The 14,285-nt window shown below is 46.4% G+C and overlaps 1 protein-coding gene across 1 annotated transcript; it reads right to left on the bottom strand.

Annotated features, from left to right (window-relative positions):
* Window positions 1-6: 6 nt before the first annotated feature.
* Araf (A-Raf proto-oncogene, serine/threonine kinase) lies at window positions 7-11,199 on the bottom strand. Its single transcript, XM_027927261.3, has 16 exons — window positions 11,112-11,199; window positions 9,233-9,387; window positions 8,958-9,061; window positions 7,946-8,048; window positions 7,704-7,858; window positions 7,494-7,592; window positions 6,109-6,250; window positions 5,979-6,006; window positions 5,737-5,882; window positions 5,432-5,634; window positions 2,982-3,158; window positions 2,836-2,882; window positions 2,216-2,334; window positions 1,894-2,025; window positions 801-935; window positions 7-585 (listed from the first exon to the last, which is right to left on the bottom strand). Exons 2-16 carry the CDS (start codon window positions 9,326-9,328, stop codon window positions 451-453), a joined length of 1,821 nt encoding a protein of 606 aa, XP_027783062.1. The 5' UTR covers window positions 9,329-9,387; window positions 11,112-11,199; the 3' UTR covers window positions 7-450.
* Between the last annotated feature and the right edge of the window lie 3,086 nt (window positions 11,200-14,285).

Genomic DNA, 14,285 nt, shown 5'->3' with positions numbered 1-14,285 from the left:
AAAGGCCCAGCAGAATTCTGTGCTTCTTGGTGAAGAAAGAGGGGAGTCCTTGACTGGCAGGGGAGACACAGAAGACCCCCCAAATCCATATGGGGTGCTGGGGAACCCCAAAATCCAGTGAAGGCACATTAGGCACAAATTCCAGAGACGTTCTAAGTGGAATCCCTGCCACAAATTCCAGCTAGTGGAGATGGAGGTGCACCCCAAATTTAGAAGTATTCCCCAAAGCCAAGAGTAAACCAAATTATGGAAGAGGCAGGGGTCTCAGTCTCTGGGGGGGTCCCCCAATTCCAGAGGAACTGAAGAGCTCAAGGGGATCACCACCATCTCCCAGGGTGAGAGATGGGGGATCCTGAGGCAGTATCAAGACAGAGATGGAACACTGGCTGGTGGGCAGGACTCCATGGCGTGGCAGACTGAGGTGGGCTCCCCGGTGGCTGGGGGCAGGGCCTAAGGCACAAGGCGGGCTGCGCTGAGGAGGCAGGCAGGCAACTCATCAGCCTGGGTGCGGTGCAAGGAGGGTTCAGAGGCACTCCGCTCAATCTTGGGGAGTGACCGTTGCAGCAGCTCAATCGTGGCCAGGATCTGGGGGCAGGTAGGGATGAGGAGGAGTGTCTGGAGCTCCATGGGCACCCCAACACCCCAGGCCCCAGCCTAATGGGGAAACACACACACACACACACACACACACAGTGTATCTGAACTTTGACACAATTCACATTCACATCTGCCTCCATCCCCACTCTCCCTCTGCCTTGGAGTCCCCCTATCAAGGTATCCAGCCCTCCTACCCAGCTCACCTGGGGGAAGAGGGGCCGCTCCTCCCGCTGGAACTTGAGGCAGTCAGACAGCAGGCGCCGCATGGCCTTGGGGCAGTTACTGGAGATTTTGCTGAGGTCCGGAGACAGATAGCCACGGCCTACCATGAAGATGATCTGAGGGAGGGGCAGGAATGGGGTAGTTTTAGGGTTTGAGCTGTTAGATGCAGAGAATTTGGGGTCTTGAGTGATGTGGAAAGCTCATTTTTGGGGAACAGGGGGCTCCAGGTATTAAGGCCCAGAAAATTATGAGTCTCTGAAGACTTGGGAGGTTTCTCTGCCTACAAAATAGAAAAATTTAAGTTTGGGGTTGTTGAGGATTATAGGTATATAGGACTAAGTCCACAGTTGTCTAGGGGGCTTAGAACCTAGAAAGTACCGAGCCTTGGGGAAACATGCAGTTCTGAATCTGGGGAAACTTATATTTCCATGGAAGTCTGGGACCTAAATGTCTGAGTCCACATTTTCTGCAGGACTCTGAGTGTTCCCCTTAAGCCTTCCCCCAGACACTTGGCTGGTAAGGGGGCCTTAATGGGGTGCCCTTGGTTAGGAGTCAGAGGATTCTGGGTTCCTGAGGGCCTGGGAGGTTCTAGGCCCTGAACCCAAAGAACTATGAGATCCTGGGGCCTACAAAATTATGGGTACCAGGGCCCCAGAGCCTGACAGATATTCAAAGTCTGGGTGATTTTGAGTATTTGTGAATATTCTGGAAGCATGGGGGATGTTACTTCTCAGAGAAATGGAATTCTGGGTTTTGGGAACCTGTAGTATTTTGAGTATCCAGAGAAGACTGTAGATGCCTAGAAAATCTCTGGAAGGCTTCTGAGTATCTTGGGGTCTAGAGCATGCTGGGTACAAGATTCAGAGGACTCTGGGCTTTAAGGCTTTTGTCCCAGAGGTTGTGGATGTAGGGGAAGGAGGGAAGTTGGCATAGGATTCCTTATGGGATTAACTCTTGGAGTTCTCATTCCAGAAAATTCTAGGTTTCTGGGTGAAGTGTACCATTCTTTGTGCAGAGCAAGGGATATGGGGTGTGAAGGACAGAGGGAAACCATGGGTAATGTGTAGGGCTTACCTGGTCACGGCTGCCAATGTGACTGTAAGGCAGTGAGCCTGTCATGAGCTCATAGAGCACAACCCCGTAGGCATAGACGTCCGACTGGAAACTGTAGGGGTTTGGGTCCTGCATACGGATCACCTCAGCCGCCTTCAATAGGCCAGATGGGGCAGGGAAAGCATGAGGGACAGCAGATGTGGCCCATAGTTCCACATCTGGCTGGCCACACTGGCACAACTTGGAGCTACCCCCACAAGGTGAAACATAACACCCACACTGTCACAGGCATCCCTGTCTCTGTCTCCCTATGCCCCTCCCCATCCAGCCTGACCCAACTCACCATCCAAAGCACGGAGCCTGAGGGCTGCTCCAAGGGTTGGGCCCCACTCCATCTTGTCTTCACTGTGGCCAGGCCAAAGTCACCTATCTTCACTGTGAGCCCCTCATGCAGGAAGATGTCCACTGGGGTCAAGGGCCACTATAGATTTCCAATAGTCAAGCCTATCAATCACCCTGACTGGAAGGTTATCATTAATCTGGTATTAGTGATTTTTCTGACCCTGACCAGAAGCCCCCAATATCATAAAATTATGCATAATTAATGCCCTCCACACTTGGTCCCACTGCGACTCTTAACCAAAAAGCCCCTTGAATGGCACCTAAACCCACCATATCTATAACCCTGGTCAGAAACTCCCTATAATGTTCACAACTGCTACATCTCACAACCGGACCACAGTCCCCAAGAGTAGTACCAAAACCAGCCACACCTCTGACTCCTAACCAAGGGCACCCCATTAAGGCCCCCTTACCAGCCACAGTTCTGATATCCAACAAGGAGCCAGGCAACGTGTACTCTTCCCCATTCATCCTCAGAAATGCCCACACAAGAGCCATCCCCTTAAGCCTTCCGCCTGTGTAATGTCCCACCCCAATCCCAGCCCACAGACAGGCAGATACTATTAGACTTGAGGTCTCGGTGGATGATGTTCTTGGCATGGAGGTAGCTGTGGGGTAGAGGTAGGCGGTGAGTTAGCTGGAGGCTACTTACCTCCTCCACCCTTCTTCCCACTGCCCCTCCTCAGTCCCCAAGGCAAAAGGCTCACTCCATGCCCTGGGCAGTCTGCCTGGCAACGTCAATTAGCTGGACCATGTCGAAGCGTGTGTCAGCCACATGCAGGTGGTGGTAGAGGCTGGAGCCCTCACACCACTGTGTGATGATGGCAAATCCTGGCCGGGTCATGAAGCCCATGAACAGCAAGATGTTGACATGCCGTGTCTTCCTGCAGGTAGAAAGGGGAGTTTTAGGGGTGGGGAAGACAAAGAACAACTGTCACTGTGACCATTTTACAAATGAAAAAGTGGAATACCAACCTTCCTCATTGACATGACATCATTATATTGACAAATGCAGGGCTAAAATATGGGTATCATGTAATGCTTATAGCCTTCCCCCTGTGTAATGTCCCACCCCAATCCCAGCCCACAGACAGGCAGATATTATTAGATTAATAGTATCTAATCATTGTAAGAGTGATTAATCACTGTGAGAGGCTTAGAGGTAGAGCTTGGAGTATAGATTCATGTCCTGAGTTCAAATCTAGGCTTCACCAGTTCCTTGCTGTGCAACCGTGGGGAAGACATTTAACCTCTCTGGTCCTCACATTCCTTAACTGTAAAACTGAGATCATTACAGTGGCTAACTTACAGGGATATGGGGATAGATGAGTGAGTAAACAACCTGTAAGGTGCTTTAGAACAGGGCTGACCACATAGTAAGCACTCTGAAAACATCACTGTCCTTGTTGTCATTGTTCCTGTGTACCTGGGTCTATCTCACAGAAACTCTACCAGGCACAAATCATTTTACCCTAATTTATGAGAAAAGTTTCATTCCTTATCAAAGTATTAACTAAAAATGGCAAAACAAACACAAATAACTTTGATGATGCTCTGAAATTTTGATCATGACAGGGAGAAAAATAGAGCACAAAAAGATTCTTTTTGGTACTGGGGATTGAACCCAGGGGCACATAACCCCTGAGCCATGTCCCCAGCCCCTTTTTACATTTTATTTAGAGACGGGTCTCACTGAGTTGCTCAGGGCCTCACTAAGTTGCTGACACTGGCTTTGAACTCGAGATCCTCCTGCCTCAGCCTGCTGAGCTGCTGGGATTACAGGTATGCATCACTGTGCCCAGCTGAGGATTCTTTTTTTTAAACAGTACTGCATTTAATTAAATTAATTAATTAATTTTTTTGTGTGGTCCTGGGGTAGAACCCAGGGCCTTGTGCATGTGAGGCAAGCACTCTACCAACTGAACTACATCCCCAGTCCAGCTGACAATTCTTAATAATGGTAAGTCTATAGAAATTACCACATGCTCCAATCACTGCCATTTCACAGAGAGGAAATAAGAATAAAAGTTTTCTTACTGTGCCATCCATTGTCAGCATAAATATTAATACAGAACAAGTAATTATGATAATATCAACTCTATAACATAATTGTGTTATAATTGTGTCCATTTGACAGAGGGGAAGAGCCCATACTGACATTCTGAGGAGCAGCAGAAACTATATAGTCCTGGGGGCTGGAGGTGTAGCTCATTGGCAGGGTGTATATCTGGCATTCCATCAACAGCACCACACACACACACACACACACAAAATGTATACCATTCTGCTTATATAGAACACAGGCATATAGTACTATGCTATGTAATAACTGTAGCACAAAAAGAGAACACCTGAGTTTCTCAGCATAAATTAAATATGTTAATAGACATTAATCATAGCAATTATAATCTTAATGATTAAATTATGGTTATGATTATAATTAACAATATTGTTCTTTGCATCAAGGCATTATGATAATTAATAGCAAGCCTGTGGCTGGGTGCACACGCCTGTAATCCCAGCGGATCAGGAGGCTGAGGCAGGAAGATGGCAAGTTCAAAACCAGGCTCAGCAACTTAGCAAGACCCTGTCTCAAAAAATAAAAAGGGCTGGGGATGTGGCTCAGTGGTTAAGTGCCCCTGGGTTCAATCCAGGTACGAAAAAATAAAAAATGAAAACAAAACCAAGCCTGCAACACAATAAATATAACATGAATGGTTCTACACAACAGTGAGGAAGGAAAGCCATGAGCTTTCCTGGAGCTACTGTTACTTAACATTATGCTCTTCACCTCCATGCCCATGACCATGGCAATGAAAGCCTATCCCAGGCCCAGTTCAAGGTAGGCACATGAGAAGACTCAAATTTGGAAGCAGAGCCATTAATTAATATCCATGCTGATATCAGCATCATCAGAGGTCATCTAAAGGTATATATTTTTTTCTAATTATGGAGGCCATCTAAACATGGCCATTTACCAAAGGGAAAAGGGACATCCTTCAGAGAGAAATGACTTCTGACTATGGTTCCAATATGACATAAATGTAGATGACATCCAAGAAGTACCCCAAGCATGGCTTTTCCCCAGAGACGAACCAAGGCCATACCTGCCATGCCCCTCTCCACCACCCCATCCACACAAACATGCGAACCTCACCTGAGCACCTGCATCTCGTTCTTGAAGGCCTGGGCCTGCTCAGCAGTGGGTTGGGCTACCTTGAGCACCTTCACGGCCACATCACCATGCCACCTCCCGCGAAACACGGTTCCAAAGGAGCCCGTCCCAATTCTCTTCAGCAGCTGCACCTCACTGGGTGGCACCTCCCAGTAATAGCCTGAGTCCCGGTACCCGAGGTTCTTCTGTGGGCCAGATGGGCATCATCTGAGGGGCCTGCCCACACCCTTCAGCCCATGTCAGTCAGCCTGCAGTGCCCCCTTCCCAAGATTCCCCCTTGAGTGTACCACTTTCTTCTTTTCATCAGCCAAGGACTTCCGCTCCCGCTGCTCTGAAGGTGACTTGGAATGTGGGGACTTCCTCCCCGAGGACACACTGGATGGGTTGGGGCTCCCCCGCGGGCCTCCATCACCACCACCTCTACTACCAGCAGCTGCAGTTGTGGAGAGGATGTGAGTGGAGGCAAGTGGGGCAGCAGGGCAGAGAAGGCACAGAGTGTAAGCATGGAGTGGGGTGGGTGGGCTCTCACCATTGGTGCCGAAACTCTGGCCAGTGAGCTGAAAGATGGGGGACAGAAATCAAGGTGAGCATGTGGAGGCCAATAGAAATGGCTCTCACCCCCTGCACCATGCTCCTCCAGTGCCCCCCTTGCTACCCACCTGCATGAGGCTGGAGTCCATGGGAGCTGTGGTGCTGACCATGTGGACGTTGGGAGTGGATGTGGAGCGGATGCGCTGCAGGGGGGCGTTGGCTGAGGCAGGGAAGGGGAAGTGTTCCCGGTCATGGTGCTGAGTGCAGGGGCTGACAGGAAAAAGGCTGTGAAGTTGCTATGGAATGAAGCAGAAAACCCAGGGAGCCCACCCCTGCCACCCCAAACATGCCTTTGGCTCATTCAGAGCAAATGCCAACTGGTTATACTGGCATTTGTTTGTTCAAGAAACACCCAGTGAGTGCCTGCCACGTACCAGATAACCATTCTAGGTGTAAGTGATAAAACTGTGAACAAAACAAATAAATGCCCTTGTGGAGCCAATATTCCAGCAGAGGAAGAGAGGAATCAAGATAAAGAAATATATAATGAGCTCATAGGTGATAGGAGCAAGAATGGGAAAAAGAGAACAAAATAAGAGGACAGAAAGTGTCCCGGGGGTGTCAGGGGAGGCTTCTCAAAGAAGGTGACACTGAAGGCCTAAACGAGGGACAGTGAGGGACAAAGATGTAGGGAAAAAGGTAAGATATGAATTTCATAATTATATATTATAATGACATATAATATTCAAACATGTATTGTATAATATACCTTGTATTACAACGGTAATGTTGTAAAACATATCATCATGTAACATGTCATATACCATATGTGGATTATACAAATTATAATGTTATGAAAAGATTTTCTAATGTTTCTTTCACTATTCTGAAATTCAGAGGTGATTAATCCACATATATCCCAAATTAAACTTACCCTTTTATGTATTATAAAAAATATATGGTGTTTTATATATAGAAAAATATTCCATAATACAACACATAATAAAAATAAACCATATTAAGTATGAACATTATAAAATACACATCTATATATTATATACATCTATATATGTATCATTTTAATACTTAATATAAAAAAACCAAAGGAAAGTAATTTATGATAAGTAATATGTATTTCAAAATGGAAAGGTTTGCACAAGGTTATGCTGGAAGAATGAGTGTAGTAGTTAGCTGCTTATATGTTCATAATTAATAATAATAAATTATTATTTATTCTATACCAGGTAATTCTCTAAACACTCTACACATTTTACCTCACTGAATCCTCACTAGAGCCTTGCGTGGTAAAAAGTATCATTCCCTTTTAACAGATGGGAAAACTGACACCTAGAGAGATTAGATAAATTGCCCAAGATCCCATAGCTCCATACCTTTACTCTTGTAGATGCCCAATAAATGTTTGTCAAGTAAATAAATGAATAAAAGTATGGTCTGTGATCTGCAGGGACCCCCCAGATTTTTTTCTCCCCCAGTGCCCCTAAGGTATTCCTACCTGGGACCCTGGGGGGTTAGCAGCTCATTCGGGGGGCAGTTTGAGGGAGCCTCATGCTGCCTGGAGCCTCCAGACAAATCTTGGACACTGTGGTAGATCCTTGAGGGCATTCAGGGTGTAAAACAAGAAAACACGGATAAGCTGTCTACAAGGGCCTTATGGCTGGTCTCTGCCCTCCCCATTCCCCCAACCACCCCAGGCCAGGCTCACGGTCGGCGGTTGGTACTCATGTCAACACAGACTGTGGGAACCTTGGAGGAACAATGCTGGTGGAACTTGTAGCCACAGGTTTGGCAGCGGAAGCCATGGAACAGAAACTTAAGGCAGAAGTCACAGAACGCCAGGCTGAAGAATGTCTTCCGTACCTGTTTCCACACAGCAGGGAAATTGAGGCCCGGTCAAGGGCCCTTCCCACCCCCATGGCCTGCCGCTTCTGTCCACGCTTCACTCACAAAATTGTGCATGGTTAGCGGCACATCCTCGAGGACCTCCACAATGAGTTCCTCACCATCCAGGGGGGCGATGGCTGTGTCCCAGGCAGTGACTGTCTTTCGCCTGCAGGGGTCATGGAGAGCAATGAGTAGGAAGGTGGGTAGGGATCATGGGAGGCAGGGAAGCCCCCAAAGTCCCTCCAAGCCCCAGATCCATGGACTAATATCTGGCATGTTTAATTCTCATTAAATTAGTCACTATCCTTGTCCCCATTTTACAGATAGGGACATAGGATTAGAGGGAGAAAGTGACTTGCCAGGGGCCACCAGGAGATTGTGTGAAGGGTCTATTGTCTTAATTACAAGGTAAGAGGCAAATGAGACTATCTAAGAAGTGCCAAGCCAGCCTGGGAAAGGGGCTGATAAGGAGTTAAAAATATAAAATGCAATGTATGAACAGGATAAAAAATTAAGGAACCCCAGAACAGGGGAATCTATGGAAAGTCAATAAAGCCCAACTCAGCAGCAAATGGAGAAGCTGAGGAAGGAGAAAGCTCATGAGTTCATGAAATCGTGAAAAAGCAAAAAGATGAACTCTGCAAGGAGGTGACTGCAGGGTGAGGACTTGGGGCCAAGAAGATAATGAGTTTCAGACTTTCCAGGTCAATGAACTAATGAAGTAATGACATAAAAGATGGATAAGCTTATAGGTTAAGTGAACTAATGCAAAGCTTCACAACAGAGTGAAGAAGGAAAGGGATGACTCTGGGGAGAACAAGTAGGTGGCATGGGAGTCACTTTTTTGTGGTACTGAGTATCACACTTTGGGTCTTGCACACGCTAGGCAAGTAACTCTGTCACTAAGGTACCATCCCAGTCCTTTTTAATTTTTATTATAAGATAGGGTCTTGCTAAGTTGCCCAGGTTGGCCTCAAACTTGTGATCCTTCTGCCTTGGCCTCCTGAGTTGCTGAGGTTACATGTGTGTGCCACTATGCTCACCCACACTTACTTATTATTACTGTCACACTTACCCTTTGATGAGTCTGTAGACCACGCAGCAATCCTGATTGAGGCCTCGCACCTTGAGGGCCTTGTCTAGCGAGTCGTAGACACTCATGCCATCCCGGACAGTCACCTGTATGTGTGTATGCAGAGGCAGAGGCCCTCAGTGCCCAACAGAAACAGCCCCAGCTGATAATCCCATTCCTCTGCAATGGCCACTCCCAAGCCCTTGTCACCCTGCCAATCTGAAAACTTATAACTGGGTCCATCCACAACCCCTAAGAGTTTCACCTCTGTGACTCACCACTGTGCGTTGCTTGTTGGGCAGGTACACTTTGACAGTGCCCACTGCCCGGGACGGCTCAGCCCCGTTGGCAGGGGGGCCCCGTGGCGGCTCCATGGAGCCTAAGACTTTGTCAAGATGGTCTGAGGTGAGGCTGGGCAGGTGCCATGAGGCTCCTAGGAGAGAGTAAACAGAGGAGAATTTCAGAGGTCAAACAATGATTCTAAAAGCAAAGTATCAGGGAATAAAATAAAATTCCATCTCCAGCCCAGTACCGTGGTCCATGCCTACAATCCCAGTGAATCAGGAGGCTGAGACACGAAAACTGCAAGTTTAAGGTCAGACTCAGCAATTTAGCAAGACCATGTCTCAAAATTAAAAATTAATAAAGGACCAGGGATATGTCTCAGTGGCAGAGTGTCCTGGGTTTCAATCCCTAGCACTGCAAATAAATACATAAAAATTTCATCTCTAGCCTGGCATAGTGGTGTATGCCTGCAATTTCCATGAGTCAGAAGGCTGAGGCAGGGGTATCTCGAGTTTGATGCTAGCCTCAACAATTTAGTGAGACCCTGTCTTAAAATATAAAGCAAAAGAACTAGGGAGGCAATTCAGTGGTAAAGTGTCGCTAGGTTTAATTCCCAGTACCATAAAAAAATATTCCATCTCCAGATTCCCACTGTCCTCTGCAGCCTAATTTCCATATAACAGCCTAAGGATCCTGTTAACATCTGAAGTCTACTCAGTCCCTCCTCTGCTTAGACTCTCCTGCTGTTTGTCTCATTCTTGGGTGACAAGATCTCCAAACTCACTGCAGCAGAGAGGCAGCAGGGACACAATGAGAAGCAGCACACACTGTCCTGGAAGATACAGGAGTATACAAGACTTTGTGCCAGGGACTAATGGGGAAGTCAGCATGCACTGCACTGGGGGTGTCAGTTACATAATGGGCATGAACAGGCTGTCCTGGTCTTTTAATGGAGAAGGGGGTGACCACTGTGGTGAAGGAGCAGTCACAGGGGGAGGAAAGGAAATGGGAGGATTATCAGATATTGCCCTTAATTTGGGAAAATAAAGGTATTATGGGTGTCCCTAAGCCCTGGGGTATAAAGTTGATGGCAGGATCACAAACATTGTGATAGGTGCTTAATGGAGGTCACCAGACAGTATGCTGGACAGATGTAATAGGAGTCACTAGGGACTGTAATGGGGAGAAGGGTGGATAATGGGAGTCACCACACATTGGGCCAAACGGGATTGGTAATGGTGGCTCACCAGACATTTGGTATAGGGAAAATAATGGTGTAGATTTGAGAAAATGGAGGTAAGGTCGGGGTGGGGAGTCTCCAAAATTCCCCCTGACAACAAATGAGAGGTCACAAACAGATTACTGGCGTAAATTCTGTGGTGGATCACGGAAGGAGTTTGGGAAGGTGAAAGAGGGGTAATGGAATACTCAGGTATATCCCTAGGGGTATAAACATTGATCCAGAATAAAGAAGCCAAGGAGCGAGGGGGCATCTCCACCAAGTCTCTGGAGTCAGTAAGAAAATTATCAGACACTCTAAGGAGTTCAAGACTGAATCTGGAACCCACACACTCACGATCCAGACCCCATTCTGGCCTGGTCCCGCCTCCCGAAGATTTTCGGGCTCTGCGCAGGCGCGCGGGCACTCGCTGCAGGCGAAACCATCCCACAGCCTTGCCCGCCTATTCCTGTCTACCCACCCCGCCCCCGCTGTTGATGATGGTCTCGCCCCGGGTCAAACCACTCCTCCAGTTCCGGGCGGGGGGCGCCTGAGTACAGGCGCAGCCATCCTGGAGCTGAGCTTTTGGTCCGGGCTCCGTGCCTGTGCCTGGCGGCCGCTCCAGAAACGAAATCTACCGGGCCCGCCCTCACCTGTCACGCCGCTACTGCCGCCACCGCCTCCATCTTGGGCCTGTCTTCTTGTTTCCTCTCACATTCCGCCTCCACCTCCCCTCAAACTTTTGCCATTGGCTCAGAGGGACTCAGCCCTCCATTTTTATTGGATTGTGACCACGCCCGTCAAGGCAGGACCAGCGGAATGTTGGTCGTGTTCCGGATTAGGAGGGGCGGCCTGTAACGTCAGTGTCTGGGGCAAACTCGCACGCTCTGACTCGCGCAGGCGCAGTTGGGCGAGAACTGCGTGCGAAGGGTTTTCACCCTCGATTGTGCCCTGGAATAACGAAGGTTTCCCTCCCCCACACACACACCCCGGCCATTTGAGGCTGTCCTTAGCGGTTAGGAGTCTAAGCGTTGAAATCCTTAAATGCAATTTGGGGGTAGTACCCTGAGCATCCTTTTAGGATTTTCCTGTGTCTCAGTTTTACTGTCTTTGAAATGGGTTGAAATCAGACCAAAATGATGTGCAATGTTTAGCAGCTCTAGGAAACTAGTCATAGCCTTTGATAACAGTGGTTCCTCTGGAGTGACTGGGGGCTGGGGGTCTGGCCCTTGGAGAGGTGACCAGAACAGTAGTCCTGGGATGCTTCCTTTAGTAAAGGGATTGATGAGGATTTTGAAAGATAGGTGAAGAGGGAAACGTGGATCTGGAATGGAGCACTGTAGCAGTCAATGTGTGGTGGTGTTGTAGGATAAATAAAAAAATTGAAAGTTAACTATTTCCTGGTATCAAAAAAGAAAGACCAGGCTCGGGTTGTGGCTCAGTGGTAGAGCACTTGCCTAGTATGTATGAGGCACTGGGTTTGATCCTTAGCACAGTATGTAAATAAATAAAATAAAGGTCCATCAACAACTGAAAGAAACATTTTAAAAAGACCCCTCCCCTGCCCATCTTTTCTTCGATCATTTACTTCAGAAAAAAATTATAAATTTTTCTCTGACCGTTTGAGACGTATGTAAATCATTTTAAAAGCTAAGTAGGTGTCTTGCCAGTTTTACAGTTGCAGAGTGTTTTCCTTAAGGGCCTTGTAGCCATTTCTTTGAAAGGTTTAGAATGAAAATAACATCCCTATCTCCCTCTCTCTGGGAATTGTGTTCTGTATTCCTGCCTCCAAGTTGTTGTCATAGAGATATAAATCTTAGTTTTCCTTTGGATAAAGACAATTGTGTTTTGGTAAGAGCCTTGGAGGCATCTACTTGAAATGTAAACAATGAAAGTAACATCCCTATCTCCCTGCCTCTGAGGGAATTTCAGCCTCCATGCCTAGCTCCAAGTTGTTATCCAAATGTCATAGAGATAAGAGTCTTAGTTTTCCTTTGGATAAAGGAAATTAATTAACAGGTTGCAATCCCAATTGAATTTGGGATGAACTCTGTGTCCCAAACGGTGCTGTCAAGTTTCTTACTTGAGGACAAGTTATTAGTTATTTTGAAAACATGTATATCTGCCTGGCTACATAAAAGCATGACATTTCTTTCTGTCATTGAAATGTCTTAGCAGGCCTGGCATAGTGGCACATGCCTGTGATCCCAGTGACTCAGGAGGCCAAGACAGGAGAATTGTGAGTTCAAAGCCAGCCTCAGCAATTTAGCGAGGTCCTAAGCAACTCAGTGAGAATCTATCTCTAAATATAATACAAAAATAGGACTGGGGATGTAGCTCAGTGATCAAGTGCCTCTGACTTCTATCCCCAGTAGTCCCCCCCCCCCAAAAAAAAGAAATGTCTTATCAGATTTCTTGTGATACAAATCACAGCCTAGTTTAATGCTTATACATTAATGAAATTTTTCATTTTTTTTCTGTCTTTGTGGAGAGTCTTTACTGGATTGGCAGGAGATTTCGTTTTTAATTATTTCCCCAATGATTTGAATGGCCTTTTGTCTTTGAAGTGATAACATTCTCTTGTTTAAAGATTTAGCATCCCTTTTTGATTCCTTAAGAACATTGGAGCCATCTCTTTGAAATGCAAACAATATAAACAATATCCCTATCTCCTTGTCTCCTTAGGAGTTTCATCCATGTGCCTGGCTCCAGATGAGAAAGAAGAGAGAAAGGTCACTAGGTAAGGAGGCCTCAACTTGCTTCACTGAGTACTTTTTCTATTAAAAGAAATACAAACCAGGTGCGGTGGCACACATCTGTAATCCCAGTGGCTCAGGAGACTTAAAGGCAAGGAGGATTTTGAGTTCCAAGCCAGCCTCACAACTTAGTGAGGCCCTAAATAACTCAGTGAGACTCTGTCTCTAAATAAACTATAAAAGGGCTGGGGATGTGGCTCAGTGGGTAAGTTCCCCTGGTTTCAATCCCAAGCCAAAAAAAAAAAAAGAAGAAGAAACAAACAGAAGTTTAGAAGTTCTACTTACCAGGCCTTCGTATAATTTCCATTTCCCACCTCCCCCTTTTTGTTCAGATCTTCACCATTTAATGTCTAAAATTAAAAAGAATGACAATACCATGGATTGAAGAGAATGTGGAGCAACTGAAGCATTTCATATATCAGGAGTGTAAAATGGTACAACCTCTTAGGAAACAGTTTGTCACCTTTGTATAAAGTTCAATATAAACCCACCATGTAACCCAGCAATATGGCTTCTAGGTATTTAATTCAGAGAATTGAAAACATATGTCCAGTGGTATGCTGATGTTAGCAGGAAAGAAAAGGAGCTCTTTCTTGTAGCATTTTTTAGTTGTGGCATTTAGATTCCCACCGTGGCTATTTCAAGCTACCAATATGACATCACTAAACCAGAGTCGAAAAGAGGTGCACAAAGTAGGTTCTGATGTGCTAGCCACAGGATGCTGCTGCAAAATGTTTGCACCAAAGCTTCTACATAAATGTTCAGTTAGCTTTCTTCATATTAGAAAAAAACCTGGAAACAGCCTAGGTATCTAACAAAAGAACTGACAGAGATAAAGGAATACTGCTCAGCAATGAAAGGGAACGAACGATGGAACAGTGTAGATGAATCTCTTAGACCTAATGTGGAGGGAAAGAAGCCAGACACAAAAGAGAAATTCTGCTGTATGAAATTCTACACCAGACAAAACGAATCTAAAGAGAAGGGAATCAGATTACTTTCTGTCTTGGGGGGAGAATATGAAGAACATTGGTGTGGTCTGGATGTGGTTTTTCGCCACCCAAAATCATG

This window comes from Marmota flaviventris, chromosome X (genome assembly GCF_047511675.1).
Source record: "Marmota flaviventris isolate mMarFla1 chromosome X, mMarFla1.hap1, whole genome shotgun sequence".
In the NCBI taxonomy this organism is placed as follows: domain Eukaryota; kingdom Metazoa; phylum Chordata; class Mammalia; order Rodentia; family Sciuridae; genus Marmota; species Marmota flaviventris.
Note: the sequence above shows the minus strand (reverse complement) of the source record. Positions and strands in the feature narration are given on the sequence as shown.